Consider the following 13,135-nt stretch of genomic DNA (forward strand, 5'->3'; position numbering starts at 1 on the left):
ATTATTTATAGATGTTTTTCTCTGCAGAGGAGACTCTGTAATGTCTACCTGAAGGCAGAAGATGAAGGTGAGGACTCAGTGAGTTGCATGAATTAAATATTTTCATTCGTTTACTGTGTCACAATGATAAACTAATTTTTATTGACATTCTTAGTAACAGTGGTGTTTTTTGTACATTGCGCTTCTCGCGCATGCGCCATGACGGTACCTGACGTCAGTCTGCCGCGCATGCGCTTTGTCTTACCGGATGTGAGGCCGCGCCAAAGACTCGCTCTTCGCTTCAAATGTCACGGTTAAATGAGTTTGCCTGAGGTAAGTTTTATATAAAAATATTACTGTAAGTGTAAAGCGAAGCAAATGAGAGTTTTTACTTTTTCACACAAAAGTTATAGGCCTGTGTGAGTGACTGTAAGTTATAGTTGGGGGGGGGGGGTGGTAGGCCTCAGTGCGTCTGTTAAATGCGTTCAGTTTTACAGAGTAGAAGAATGACATTTCCGTTTCCACCGCAGGAACTTCGGGGTAATTTTTCGGGGCCGTGGCCGTTGGTTCGTGTCTCCACCGCAGGAACCGCTTCCAACGGACAGGGTTCCGGAACTTTTACAGGGGCTAAGCAAGTCCCTGCCTCGGAGTAGGTACTCAGAACAGCCTCGAAAAACTCTTGGGTGCTGATTGGAACTTCGTCTCTCTCGGCCCTCTCAGTAGTTCCGGGAACTTCTTCAGTGGAAACGGCCTATTCAGATCAGTTTTAGCTGTTTATCTTCAGATGTTTTATCTGTGGTTTGACTTTGAATACAGAACATTTCTAATGCAAGCCAGTGCTTTTCTAACCTAAAACGATGTTCAGAAACTCATTAAACCGACAGATCATGGTTTGACCGAATGCATATTAAAGGACAGGTTCACAGTTTTTCTAATGTGTGATAAACCAGTAGTCAGGTGTCCATATGAACTGTGAAAGAGGTTTTACCTTGCTGTAATCATTCCTCCCGTTCATACTATTAAAAGATCCCCTTCAAATGTGCTCATTCGTAGTAATGTTAGTAATACCAATGATAGGAAGATGAGTGAATGTGGATCTGAGGCTGGAGCAGCATCTCCAACAGTCTGTTTTCTGTCTGCTCAGAGCTCCAAAGAAGATCCTCCAGACTTCAGCATGAAGCGCAAAAAAGAAGAAAAAAGGTGAGACTTTTCTTTAGGACTATGCCAATAAAGTAAAGACCAAATAACTAGAGAACATTTATAATGTAAATCTTTTCAAGGAATGCTCCTTAACTAGTGTCCAAATTGTTGTTTTGTTCTTGAACAGTGACTGCGCATCTGAGAGAGGATCAGCATCTTCACCTGTCAGTTGTCCCTCTGTGAAGAGTGATAGCTCCAGAGAATATCCTCCAGACCTCAGCATGAAGCAAAAAAGGTAGGACTTTAATTTAGGACTATGGTAGTAAAATTAAGTAAATTATTGTTATGTATAAGAACATAAATTGTCAATTTGAGTGGTAATCTAACTGAGGAGTCTTTACACTTGAATTTATTTGTAAATTCCATGAATTAAAAGATACAGATTAAGGGCCTCACTAGACTTGACGGAGCAACTTCATTTTCAGCACCAACAAAAGTCTGTTTGAGATTATGTAATTCTGTGGCAGCAAAACTGGATCAGATTGTAGTTTTATTCAGTGCTGCCAAAACATTGGTTGTGATCTAGAATGTTACTGATCTATTTCAGAGCCAGTGAAGCCAAGAAGAGGAAGAAATCTGACAGTGGATCTGCGTCTTCAACAATAAGCTTTAAGTCTGCTAAGAGTGATCACTCCAGAGAATATCCGCCAGACCTCAGCATGAATTGCAAAAAACAAAAAAGGTAGGACTTTAATTTAGGACTATGGTTGTAAAATTAAGTAAATTATTTTTTTGTTTTGAAAAAAAAACTTAAATTGTCAATTTGAGTGGTAATCTAAGGGTGGCTGCTTGACACAAACTAGTTTGTGTGACATGATGTCTGATCATGTCTAAAGCTTGGTCCACAGTAAGCTGAATAAATCTGTAAATACATTTTTTCTCTCTATTTCAGCCCTCAGTCTAGACTTAATAAGTGTTTTTCTCCTTATAACAAGCTAAGCTTTACCAAAACCATTTCCAGAGTGCAAAAATAAAAAATAAATCTTGGCATTTTAATAGTTACTTTCCATCCAAATGAAGTACAAATCTTAAGCAATTTTCAGAAAATCTGTAAAGGTAAATTCAATATAGTTTATGTTTCTATCTGCTACTGTGACAACAAGAAACAACAAGTCATTAAAAGAGCGACAGTGAAAGCTAAAATGATGGAAATCATTATGGAAATATGACATTTCTGTTAGTCTCATGTATTGATATGAGAAAGGTGACAGTCTCCTCATCATCAGGAAAACCTCTTTGATACTTTGGGGGTTTTTTTATGTGCAAATTGAAATTGCGAGAAAAAAAGGAATTCACAGTTTGGATTTTGGCAGATAGTAGCACTGTGAATTGTGCATCATTTGCAAATGCTATCTGCCCCATCTGAAGGTCTGATTCAAAGAATATATTGTGATAACATAAAAAAAGGCTTGCCGCTTAGTGCAATTTGCCCTTGTTTTTATCTGTTTGAGTGAGAGCGTCTCCAAACTGGCTGTGTATTTTTCAGCACCAACAAAAGTCTGTTCATTATATAAATCTGTTCCAGCAAAACTGTATGACGTCGTAGTTGTTTCCAGTACTGCCAACATTGCTGACATCATTGGTAGTAATCTACATTGTTACTGATCTGTTTCAGAGCCACTGAAGCCAACGAGAGGAGGGAATTTGGGAGTGGATCAGCATCTTCAACAATAAGCTTTCAGTCTGCTAAGAGTGATTGCTCCAGAGAATATCCTCCAGACTTGAGCATTGAACCAAGAACATCAGGAACAAGGTAAGATAATTAATGCTGACAGAAACTCATGATTACAAAGAGCAAGATTTTATACCACTGGCCATCATACTGAAACCAGAATGGAAGGTTTCTAATATTCAGTTTTGTTACATTGGTATAGCCCAACTTAATAAAGCAGCAGATTGTTGCCGGCATGTAGGGAGATATGATGAACTGTACCTTGGATAGTTACAATTTTAATATCCATAGTTATGTATTGCATAAAATAATAAAGATATATTTGATTAATTTAATAATGGAGTAGGCGGACTATCTACTGCATTTGGCAAGACAGACTACTTGGTTGGTTGATTTGAGAATACTACTATCTACTATGAGGACTTTACTCTTTTTTTCAGTGGCCAGACTGCATCAAGCTTTGAGCAGAACCCAGACCCAAAGAAGGTAGGCAATACAATAAATCAATGAGCCAGTGAACCAATCATAAAGTAAAAATACATAATGGATAAATTTTGTATATTATTAAGTAATTCTGGTAGCTATGTCCAGTGTTACTGCATTAACATGATTCCAAAATATATATTTTTTTAATTTATTTGTCAGATGTTTGGATCCAAAGTTCTGGCTATTGTAAAAACAACTTTGAAAGCACATAAGACCGCCATTCCTACGAAATACCATGAACTGCTAGAAGAAGATGTGCAGGAGGACGATCTGCCACTTGATGATGAAACAAGGGAGGCGGCTCTGAAGATTGTCCTCTATATCCTGAGGGACATGAAAAAGGATGAACATGCTCAAACACTTGAGCGAAGTAAGAGACAGCATGTTTTTCTGTTCAATAAATGTTATAGTTTTTGTACAAATTCATCAGTCTATTAACTTTAGTCGAGTGTGAAATATCTGCCCACCTATCAGATGCATTTTTGGGGGGGGCAGGGGGTTGCCTTTAATGTACAGGTTAGTCGAGAGACAGGAAACTGGAGGCAGAGAGGGGGGAATGACACACAGGATAGGACTGCTCGGTGCAGGATTCGAACTGGGATCACCTACAGTGAGGACTGTTGTCTCAACACATGGGGTGGGTGCTCTACCCACTGAGCTAAACACCACCACCATCAGATTCATTTTTATGAAATTCGGTGCGCAAATTCATGGTTCATGAGGATGAATCATAAATATTTTGATATTTCTATTATTTAATCTAGAGCAACCAGCAGGCCAAAATTGTAATTTGTTCAACAGGTGACTGAATCCTTCAGATAAACTTCATAATTAAACAGCAACCAATATTCTGATCTTTAGTTGTTAGTGGGATATTTAGCCAGGATTTGTTTTTCAATTTGGCTTGCTACTTACTACTATAGTCAATAATCCTGACACTGAAGAAAACTTAAAACCGTAATGATTATTAGACCAGTTCTGATCTTATAAGGAGTGTTATGGTTTGGGCTTATTATTAATGTTGCATATTTCTGTGCTGTTAGGTCACTATGGAGAACTCAGACTGTATCAACGGAAACAAAAATCTACCATAAAGAGGAAAAATGCAAACTTGTTGGGAGTGATAAATGCACAGCAATGGCCTGTTCCTTTCGAAAAGATTTACACAAACATCCATCTGAGAGAGGGAGCCAGTGGAGGAGTCAACAACGAACATGAAGTGAGACAAATTGAGGCAGCGTTCAACAGGCGGAAATCTTCAGAAATTCTGATCACATATGAGGATATCTTCAAGCCTTTACCCAAACAAGACACACCAATCAGAACTGTGCTCACCATGGGGATAGCAGGCATCGGCAAAACAGTGCTGACCCAGAAGTTCATGTTGGACTGGTCAGAAGAGAAAGCCAATCAAGACATCCAGCTCCTGTTTTTAGTTCCCTTTAGGGAGCTGAATTTGTTTAAAAATAAGAAGCAAAGCTTGATGGAGCTCCTGTGTAACTTCTCTCCAGACCTGAAAGAATCTGGAATCAAAGACCTGAAAAAGTACAAAGTTCTGTTCATACTGGACGGTCTTGATGAGTCCAGATTCCCTCTGGATTTCAATGGAAATGAGAGATGTTGTGATGCTACACAAGCAGCCTCAGTAGATGTTCTGCTGACAAACCTAATTGCAGGTAACCTGCTACCAGAAGCCAATCTGTGGATAACTACCCGACCTGCTGCTGCCAGCTGCATCCCTCCAGAGTATGTTGACCGGGTGACTGAGATACGAGGCTTCAACAACCTGCAGAAGGAGCAGTACTTCCACAAGAAAATTGAAGATGAAGATTTGGCCAAAAGAGTTATTGCAAACATAAGGTCAGCAAGAAGTCTCTACATCATGTGCCACGTGCCGGTGTTTTGCTGGATTTCTTCTATCGTCCTGGGAAACATGTGTGCCAAAGCAGGAGGAGGAAAAATGCCAAAGACTTTGACTCAGATGTACATCCACTTTCTGGCTCATCAGACCACAAGGAAGCGTGTCAAGTACGGCGAGGAGCAACAACTGGACTCCCAGGGGAAAAACAAGGTGATCATGACACTTGGGAAGTTGGCCTTCCAGGAGCTGGAGAAAGGCAACCTGATCTTCTACGAGGATGATCTCAGAGACTGTGGTATTGATGTCAAAGAAGCATCTCTGTACTCTGGACTCTTTACTCGAGTCTTCATGGAAGAGTCCTGCATGCAGCAAAAGGTCTTCTGCTTTGTGCATCTGTCAGTTCAAGAGTTTCTTGCAGCTTTGTACGTCCATGTGATGTATAAGACGTCCAGTGTAAACCTGATGATTGGATCTGAGCAGATGACCCAACTAAAGCCTGTATCTGAACTGCACAAAGCAGCAGTTGACAAAGCTTTACAAAGCAACAACGGCCACCTCGATCTCTTCCTGCGTTTCCTCCTCGGACTCTCTCTGAAGTCCAGTCAGGATCTGCTCAAAGACCTGAAGATGCAGGTAGAAACCTGCGACTCCCGAAGTCATGAGGAAACCATCAAATACATCAAGGAGAGAATCAGTCAGACTCATCAGCCAGAGAAGTACATCAATCTCTTCCACTGTTTGAATGAACTGAACGACCACTCTCTGGTGGAGGAGATCCACAGATACATGGAGTCAGACCAAGAATCAGTGATGGATGAGTGCTCTGCTGCTCAGTGGGCAGCTCTGGTCTTTGTGTTGTTAACCTCGCCTGAGAAACCAGAGGAGACCCAGCTCAAGAAATACTCCAGGACAAAAGAAGGCCTTCTGAGGCTCCTACCAGCCATCAAAGCATCCAAATCAGCAATGCAAGTCTCTCTCATCATTTGTAACTTTAGTTTTAACAATCATCTGTGGAGTTTGCAAGTGTAAATAACAATTAGACTTTGTGTTTCTATTTATCAGGTTGAATGATTGTAACCTCACTGCCGACTGCTGTAAGGAGCTGTCCTCCACTCTCAGCTCAAACTCCAATGAGCTGAATCATTTAAATCTCAGTGACAACAACTTACAAGACTCAGGAATTGAGCTTCTCTGTACTGGACTGAAGAGCCGACACTGCAGCCTGAAGACATTGAGGTGAGTCAAAGCTGCAGCTAACAATAATGGATGAAACTAAGATTTTGGATACCCCCAAAAATCTTGAGTCACGAGAACAGAACAGAACAGAGAAACTCTAGAGTACAGTAAACACATTTTAGATGTTGCTTTTCAAGTCTTGGTGTAACAACTTGTGGGTTTTGTCGTAATCGCAGCAGTACCACACTGAAATATCTCAGCAAATATGTTTGGTTTTTTTTTATTTGTAGATTTGTTCCCCACTGGATAAACATATTGAATTTCATTTGTTAGATCAATGGTCTATCAGAAAAATCCTGCTAAACTAATGACATTCTCGTTAGATCTCATCTCTACGTTGTTGTTAGTGCTTCTGAGTAAATGACAGCATACTAATACAGGGTTTCCCGCAGAAAATGTGTTAGTTAAGGTGGTGGGGACCATGCCATGTGTAAGTGGTAAACGCAACTAGCCTTGACAATAAAACATCTGCACCTATCATAATAATTTCAGATAGCCTACTACTACCGCAGATTGTATTCTGTCACTTTCCTTCAATTTAAGGTATTCTCTGAACTATATTATAGTAATTTGTTATTTAGTAGTTTTATTCTCTGAACTACAGTCACCTGCAACTTCATTGGGAACATGTGAATACAATATAATTAAATCCAATACAACAGCTCTGCTATACATTCTATTTTTTTGGAGTTTATACATTTTCAGTTTTTGTTAACATTGTCAAAAAAGTGATAATTCTACTTTGTTTATTACTGAGGTTATATCAAGTGGTGGTGTACCTCCTCATGTATGTTAATGGAGTGGACAAAATATTAGAAACACCTTTCAATATAATGCACCCTAATACACCACAATCACTCAATAATGAACATAAAGCAGAATTTTCACCTTCTTGTCAAAAAATGTATAAACTTCATAAATGTAGAATTTATAGCAGAGCTGCTGTATTGGATTAAATTAGATTGGAAACCAGTGAGTCTATTTTATATAGTTAACTTATTCTCTGAACTATATTTTATAGTAATTACAAGTTATATAGTATATAGTTGTATTATACCGTTAAGTAGTTCAGCTTCAGTAGCATTAGCGTCACGTTTTTGTTGAATGCCTCACTCTCTCTCTCTCTTCAGGTCTGTTAGATGAGAAACATCTGAGTGACTTAAAATTAACGTTTTGTAACATCAGCTGATAAAACGCGCAGCACCGCAGCATTTTACACATTATACCGCTAATATCAGCTGCTTAGTTGGAGCCGTTCATTTACTCTGAGCCGGTTAGCCTGAAGCTTGTTGCTATAGTAACGTCACAGTTAGCCGTTACAGTTAGCCTGAAACGTGTTACTATAGTAACGTCACAGTTACCTGTCTGAGGATTAACGTTGTTAATGGTGACATCACATGGCGCTGTTTGCATTAGTTTTTCAGGCTCCGCTGTTTCTTTCTGAGCAAGTTCTTCCTCAGATGATGTAGATTTATGTTTTAACCAGCGGTCTGTGTTTGTTTCCTTTAACTTAATATCACTGTTAGCGTGTCTGTGTTATGCTAGCGGGAGGTACAGAGAGCTACAGGTGTGTTCAGGGTCGCAGTCAGACAGTCGGACACAGCGGTTCCGGCCCGCTGCAGACGTTGGTTGGATTTATTTATTTTATTTATTAATTTTTTTGAAGACGTTAGTTAAGGCGGCAGGCGTGTGTTGCTTAGGCGGCCGCCTTAGCTGTAAAGTGCTGTGGGAAACCCTGTAATACATCAAACCATGATATCTACCAGGTTCACATTTGAACTAAAGAAAAACACACTCCTGTTGTAGTTAGATGCTGACTTGCAGGCAGACACCAAAGAAATAATGGGAATGCTGTTCACTCATAACTTAAATCATCTATTTTAAAGATCATGAGATTAAGTACAGTTTAAGTTTTTATCAATTCATTCATGACTTAGTACAAGTTTATGCTTTTGCAATATTGTGCTACTGTGTTGTTTTCTTTACCCTTCAGGCTGAACCGATGCAGTCTCACCCAGAGATGCTGTGAGAGCCTGGCTTCAGTCCTGAGTCATCCTTCATCACCTCTCAAAGAGCTCGACCTGAGTGACAACGACATCGAAGACTCAGGAGTGCAGCTGCTCTGTAACGGATTGGAAAATGTGAACTGTAAACTGGAAACCATCAGGTATTCTTTTTAGAAAACTATTAATGCTACTCTAATAGTAATGAAGGGTAACAAGCAGCTGTTAAAGGTGGATTCTGTCTCTCTGTCACAGGTTGTCATTCTGTAACATCACAGAGAAAGGTTGTGGTTCCTTGGCTTCAGCTGTGAAGTCCAACCCATCCCACCTGAGAGAGCTGGACCTGAGCTACAATCACCTCGGAGAGTCTGGAGTGAAGCTCATCTCTGAAGCTCTGGAGGAAGGTCGATGTGAATTTACTAAACTGAGGTAAAGGAAACAGTCTGGTAGTTGTTTCCAGGCGCTCGGTTGGTCCACCACTTTGTTCTAGACTGAAATATCTCAACAAGTATTGGATGTATTAAGATACAATTTTGTTGACATTCATGATCCTCAGAGGAAACATTCAGACAACTTAATTGACTTTTGATTTTTAGTAACCACCATTACATTGACATTTGTTGTTTTGAGTGAACTGAACAACTCTTGAAGGGATTGCCATGAACTTTGCTCAGGTCAAAATTTTAATCAGTCCCAAACTTTGATTCATGACTAAATATCTCCAAAAGCTAATGACATTAGTCTCAACTGTAGTCTGTGTTTAGTGTTGTTTTGTCTGCTGTGATGTTTTCATTGGTCAAATTAAGAAGTTTGAACAACCTTCAGAGAGGCTTTTTTTTGCTTCTTCCTCAACATAATCCAGACATGTTTTATCTGCTCCACAGAGTCGACCACAATGCAGAACACTGGTTTAAACCAGGACTGAGACAATGTAAGTTGGGACCTTTTATTTGTCAAAGATCATTTGTATTTTTTACTAAAGTAGTAGTTTTCATGCAGGACTTTTACTTGTAATGCAGTATTTGTAAATTGCTATATTGTATAAGTAAATGATGCAAATACTTTTTCCACTTCCACTTCTACCACTGACTATGCTGTAAATTTCACATCTTATTAATAGAGAAATTATTTGCAAAATGACCACCAGCACACATATTAAACTGTCTAAAGTTAGACATCTAGGCTAAAATAACGATTAACTGAATGGGATTCAATTGGAGCAGCTAGCAGCTGTTGGTGGCACTTTAAGGTACTTCATCCTTAAGTCATGGTAGCTGCATATAAACTCTCAGTATTATAATGATCATAATAATAATAATAGTAATGATAATGATGATATTTCTGATTTGTAGATAACTGGATTGAATACATTTGAAATTGACTCCCAGGTTTTTGGCAGAGTGTGACATGTTAGATTTTAAGTTGCAGGAAGTTGGAGGCCATCCAGTTCTTAATGGCAATTGTCTTGCTTTTTAGGGTTGAAAGAGACGTGACAGCGGTATGGCACAGGTGTGAATTGGTGGATAATATGGCCAAGGGACAACAGATATAAATTGAACAATATGGGGCCAAGGACTGAGGTCTGTGGGACATGAGGGCTGTTGAGGATTTAAAGCTATCAACAGTGACTTTAAATGTTCTGTCTGATAAGTAAGCTGAAAACTAAATTAAGGGCAGTTCCGCCTATGCCAACACAGTTCCTGAGACTGTTGAGTAAAATTGTGTGATCCACCATATCGAAAGCTGCACATAAGTCCAGTAAAATGAGAATAGTGAATTGGCCAGAGTCCGGACTCATCAAGATGGCATTGGTACCTTTGAGTAGGGCTGTTTCCGTGCTGTGGTTCTTTCTAAAGCCAGACTGTAATTTGTCATATAAATTGTTTTCTTCAAGTATTTTAAACAGTTGCTTAGCTTCCACTTTTTCGACAACCTTTGGAATCAAGGGTAGTTTGGATAAAGGATGGTAGTTATGGTGGATTGTTGGGTCTAGACCAGGTTTTTTTAAGGAGGGGCTGGATACACGCTTGTTTAAAATAGATCAGGCCAAACAGTAGAGATTCATTTACAATACTGAGAAGACGTGGGGCAGTGACTCCAAAAGCCTCTTTGAACACCTTGGCAGGAATGATATCAGATGTACAGCTATTAATATTAATGTTCGATACAATGTTATATGTATAAATGTCTAACTCTTTGACTTCTTCCTGCCATCAGATTCACGTGAGCTCACAGTGGATACAAACACAGCTCACAAACTCCTCGTCCTCTCTGACGACAACCGAAAAGTCAGCCAGGGTCAAGAGGAGCAGCCGTATCCTGACCACCCAGAGAGGTTCGACTACTGGACCCAAGTCCTGTTCCAGCAGGGCCTGATGGACCGCTGCTACTGGGAGGTGGAGTGGGAGGGAAACTGGGCCGGGATTGGAGTGACATACAAGGATATCCGTCGTAAAGGTCAAGAGCAAGACTGTTTGATGGGATACAATGAGGTCTCTTGGGGTCTGCACTGCTCTGCTTATGGCTACCGAGCGTATCATAACTGCAAGAGCATCGTCCTTCATGTCCCTCTGGCTGGTTTTCGTAGACTGGCGGTGTATCTGGACTGGGTGGCTGGTATCCTGTCCTTCTACAGAATGTCTACTGGAGGATCACTGACACACCTGCACACCTTCCACACCAAATTCACCAAACCGCTCTACCCAGTTTTCAGAACTTGGGGCCAGGGCTCCTCAATGAGGCTGTTGAGTGAAACAGCTTAAACACAAGTCAAGACTTGATCAGTCATCAATCAATCAATCTTTATTTGTATAGCGCCAAATCACAACAAAGTCATCTTAAGGAACTTCACACAGAGCAGGTTCTAGGGCTGGGCGATATGGCCTTTTACTAATATCCCAATATTTTTAAGCCGTTTCACGATACACGATATATATCTCGATATTTTGCCTTAGCCTTGAATTAACACTTTGATGCATACAATCATGCCAGTATGATGATTCTACGTTTCTACGTTAAAACATTGTTCATACTGCATTAATATATGCTGATTTTAAACATTCATGCCAAAAGCGTAAATCACAACTAAACAAATTCATCAAAACTGTATTTATTAAAGAGTTATTAAGCAGTGGCACAAACATGTCATTTCAAAACAAATAAAGTGTCTTTTATGCATGATGTAACTAATATGACACATCAAAATAACACTAAATTAAAGTGCACATTTTGTGCATAATGCCACAAAGATATTTTAAAAGAAAAATATGCACTTTTGTGCAGGGTGTCACTGAGATGACATTTCAAAACAACACTAAATTAAAGTGCACTTTTTTTACATAATGCCAGTACAATATTTAAACAAATGAATACAATAAAGTGCCTTTTTCTGCATCATGTCACTATTAAACATTTCAAACAACACTAAATAAAAGTGCACATTTTGTGCATAATGCCACTAGGATATAAAGGTAGAGCTGTCTCTGCTAGGTAGATTATATCAAGTGTGTCGATGATCTTTCTGAATCCGGGCTTTTAACCACACTCACTGGGGCCATGTCTTTCTCTGTGTGGTGTGTTACTGCGGACGTTATCTCCTTCTGTTTTTGACTATTTTAGTCGTATTGCTGTTCTGGAAAAAGAAGACACCAGACTCAGTTGCGTCAGTGCTGGTTGCTTCGGCACTTTCTTCAATATGTCACTGGTCGGAGATGTGCTCTTGCAGAGTTTCAAGCACACATGGTGATATAACTTTGTTGTACTACCAGCTTTTGTGGTGACGCTTTTATGACATACTTTACATATTACGGTTTGTTGTTCAACGTCCTCCCTCTTGTACCCAAACCACCGCCAGATGATGGATCCTGAATTGTTTTTTTTTGGGAATTAAATCTCCCTCCTCCACTTGTCCATATCACCTGCTGCTCCCGCTACCTGAGATCGCTGCTACTGCTGCTACATGCTACCGGGCATATGACGTTGCACGCACAACAGAATGTGATGTACGTAACTAGGTGCGCTTGTTTTATCTCTCTGTGCAGAGAGATGAGAGAGTGAGAGAAACCTGTAGTTCAACGGGCCGCGACTAAAAACAAATTGAATGTATACTCGAATATTCACGATATAGTCATTTTCTACATCCCACAGAGAACAAGCCGCGATACATCGAGTATACTCGATATATCGCCCAGCCCTAGCAGGTTCTAAACCGAACTCTTCAGGTTTTAACTTTAAAGAGACCCAACATTCACACATGAGCAGCACTTGGCGACAGTGGCAAGAAAAAACTCCCTTTTAACAGGAAGAAACCTCAGGCAGAACCAGACTCAGAGTGGGAGAACATCTGCCTCGACCGGTTGGAGTAGAGAGGAGAGAGAGGAAGGATAGAGGAGAGAGAGGAAGGATAGAGGAGAGAGAGGAAAGAGAGGAAGGAGAGGAGAGAGAAGCACATTGAAGTCTTGGAATCTATCATCCGGACGTCTACAGGTCCAGATTACCTGTGAGACCAGAAGAAGTTTAGGTTATTGAATGCATTAATAGTACATGAATGTTAATGGATATAGATGGATGGATAGAAAGAGAGGGGGAGGAGGAGAGAGAGAGAGAGAGAGAGAGACAGAGAAACTCATGGGAGTGGGAGTCCTATCTAAACTAGGAGCTGGAACCGGCCCTTACTAGAAGCTTCATCAAAAAGGAAAG

General features: G+C 40.1%; 1 protein-coding gene and 1 long non-coding RNA gene across 2 annotated transcripts; both read left to right on the top strand.

Moving 5' to 3' along the window:
* Positions 1-257: 257 nt before the first annotated feature.
* On the top strand, positions 258-1,413 carry LOC128366711 (uncharacterized). The gene is made up of 3 exons (XR_008321878.1): positions 258-312; positions 1,124-1,179; positions 1,307-1,413. It is a non-coding gene; the product is annotated as an uncharacterized LOC128366711 (long non-coding RNA).
* Positions 1,414-2,821: 1,408 nt separating this feature from the next.
* On the top strand, positions 2,822-11,260 carry LOC128366708 (NLR family CARD domain-containing protein 3-like). Its single transcript, XM_053327470.1, has 9 exons — positions 2,822-2,932; positions 3,292-3,337; positions 3,497-3,707; positions 4,381-6,163; positions 6,261-6,434; positions 8,428-8,601; positions 8,693-8,866; positions 9,322-9,368; positions 10,655-11,260. Exons 3-9 carry the CDS (start codon positions 3,497-3,499, stop codon positions 11,197-11,199), a joined length of 3,108 nt encoding a protein of 1,035 aa, XP_053183445.1. The 5' UTR covers positions 2,822-2,932; positions 3,292-3,337; the 3' UTR covers positions 11,200-11,260.
* The last annotated feature ends 1,875 nt before the right edge of the window (positions 11,261-13,135 follow it).

This window comes from Scomber japonicus, chromosome 10 (assembly GCF_027409825.1).
Source record: "Scomber japonicus isolate fScoJap1 chromosome 10, fScoJap1.pri, whole genome shotgun sequence".
NCBI lineage: Eukaryota > Metazoa > Chordata > Actinopteri > Scombriformes > Scombridae > Scomber > Scomber japonicus.

Bases quoted from the DNA above. Each gene is read 5' to 3' on its own strand.
- LOC128366708 (XM_053327470.1), top strand. From the start codon at position 3,497: ATGTTTGGATCCAAAGTTCTGGCTATTGTAAAAACAACTTTGAAAGCA. The intron at 6,435-8,427 runs GTGAGTCAAAGC...TTTACCCTTCAG, and splicing joins TGCAGCCTGAAGACATTGAG to GCTGAACCGATGCAGTCTCA. The intron at 8,867-9,321 runs GTAAAGGAAACA...TCTGCTCCACAG, and splicing joins TGTGAATTTACTAAACTGAG to AGTCGACCACAATGCAGAAC.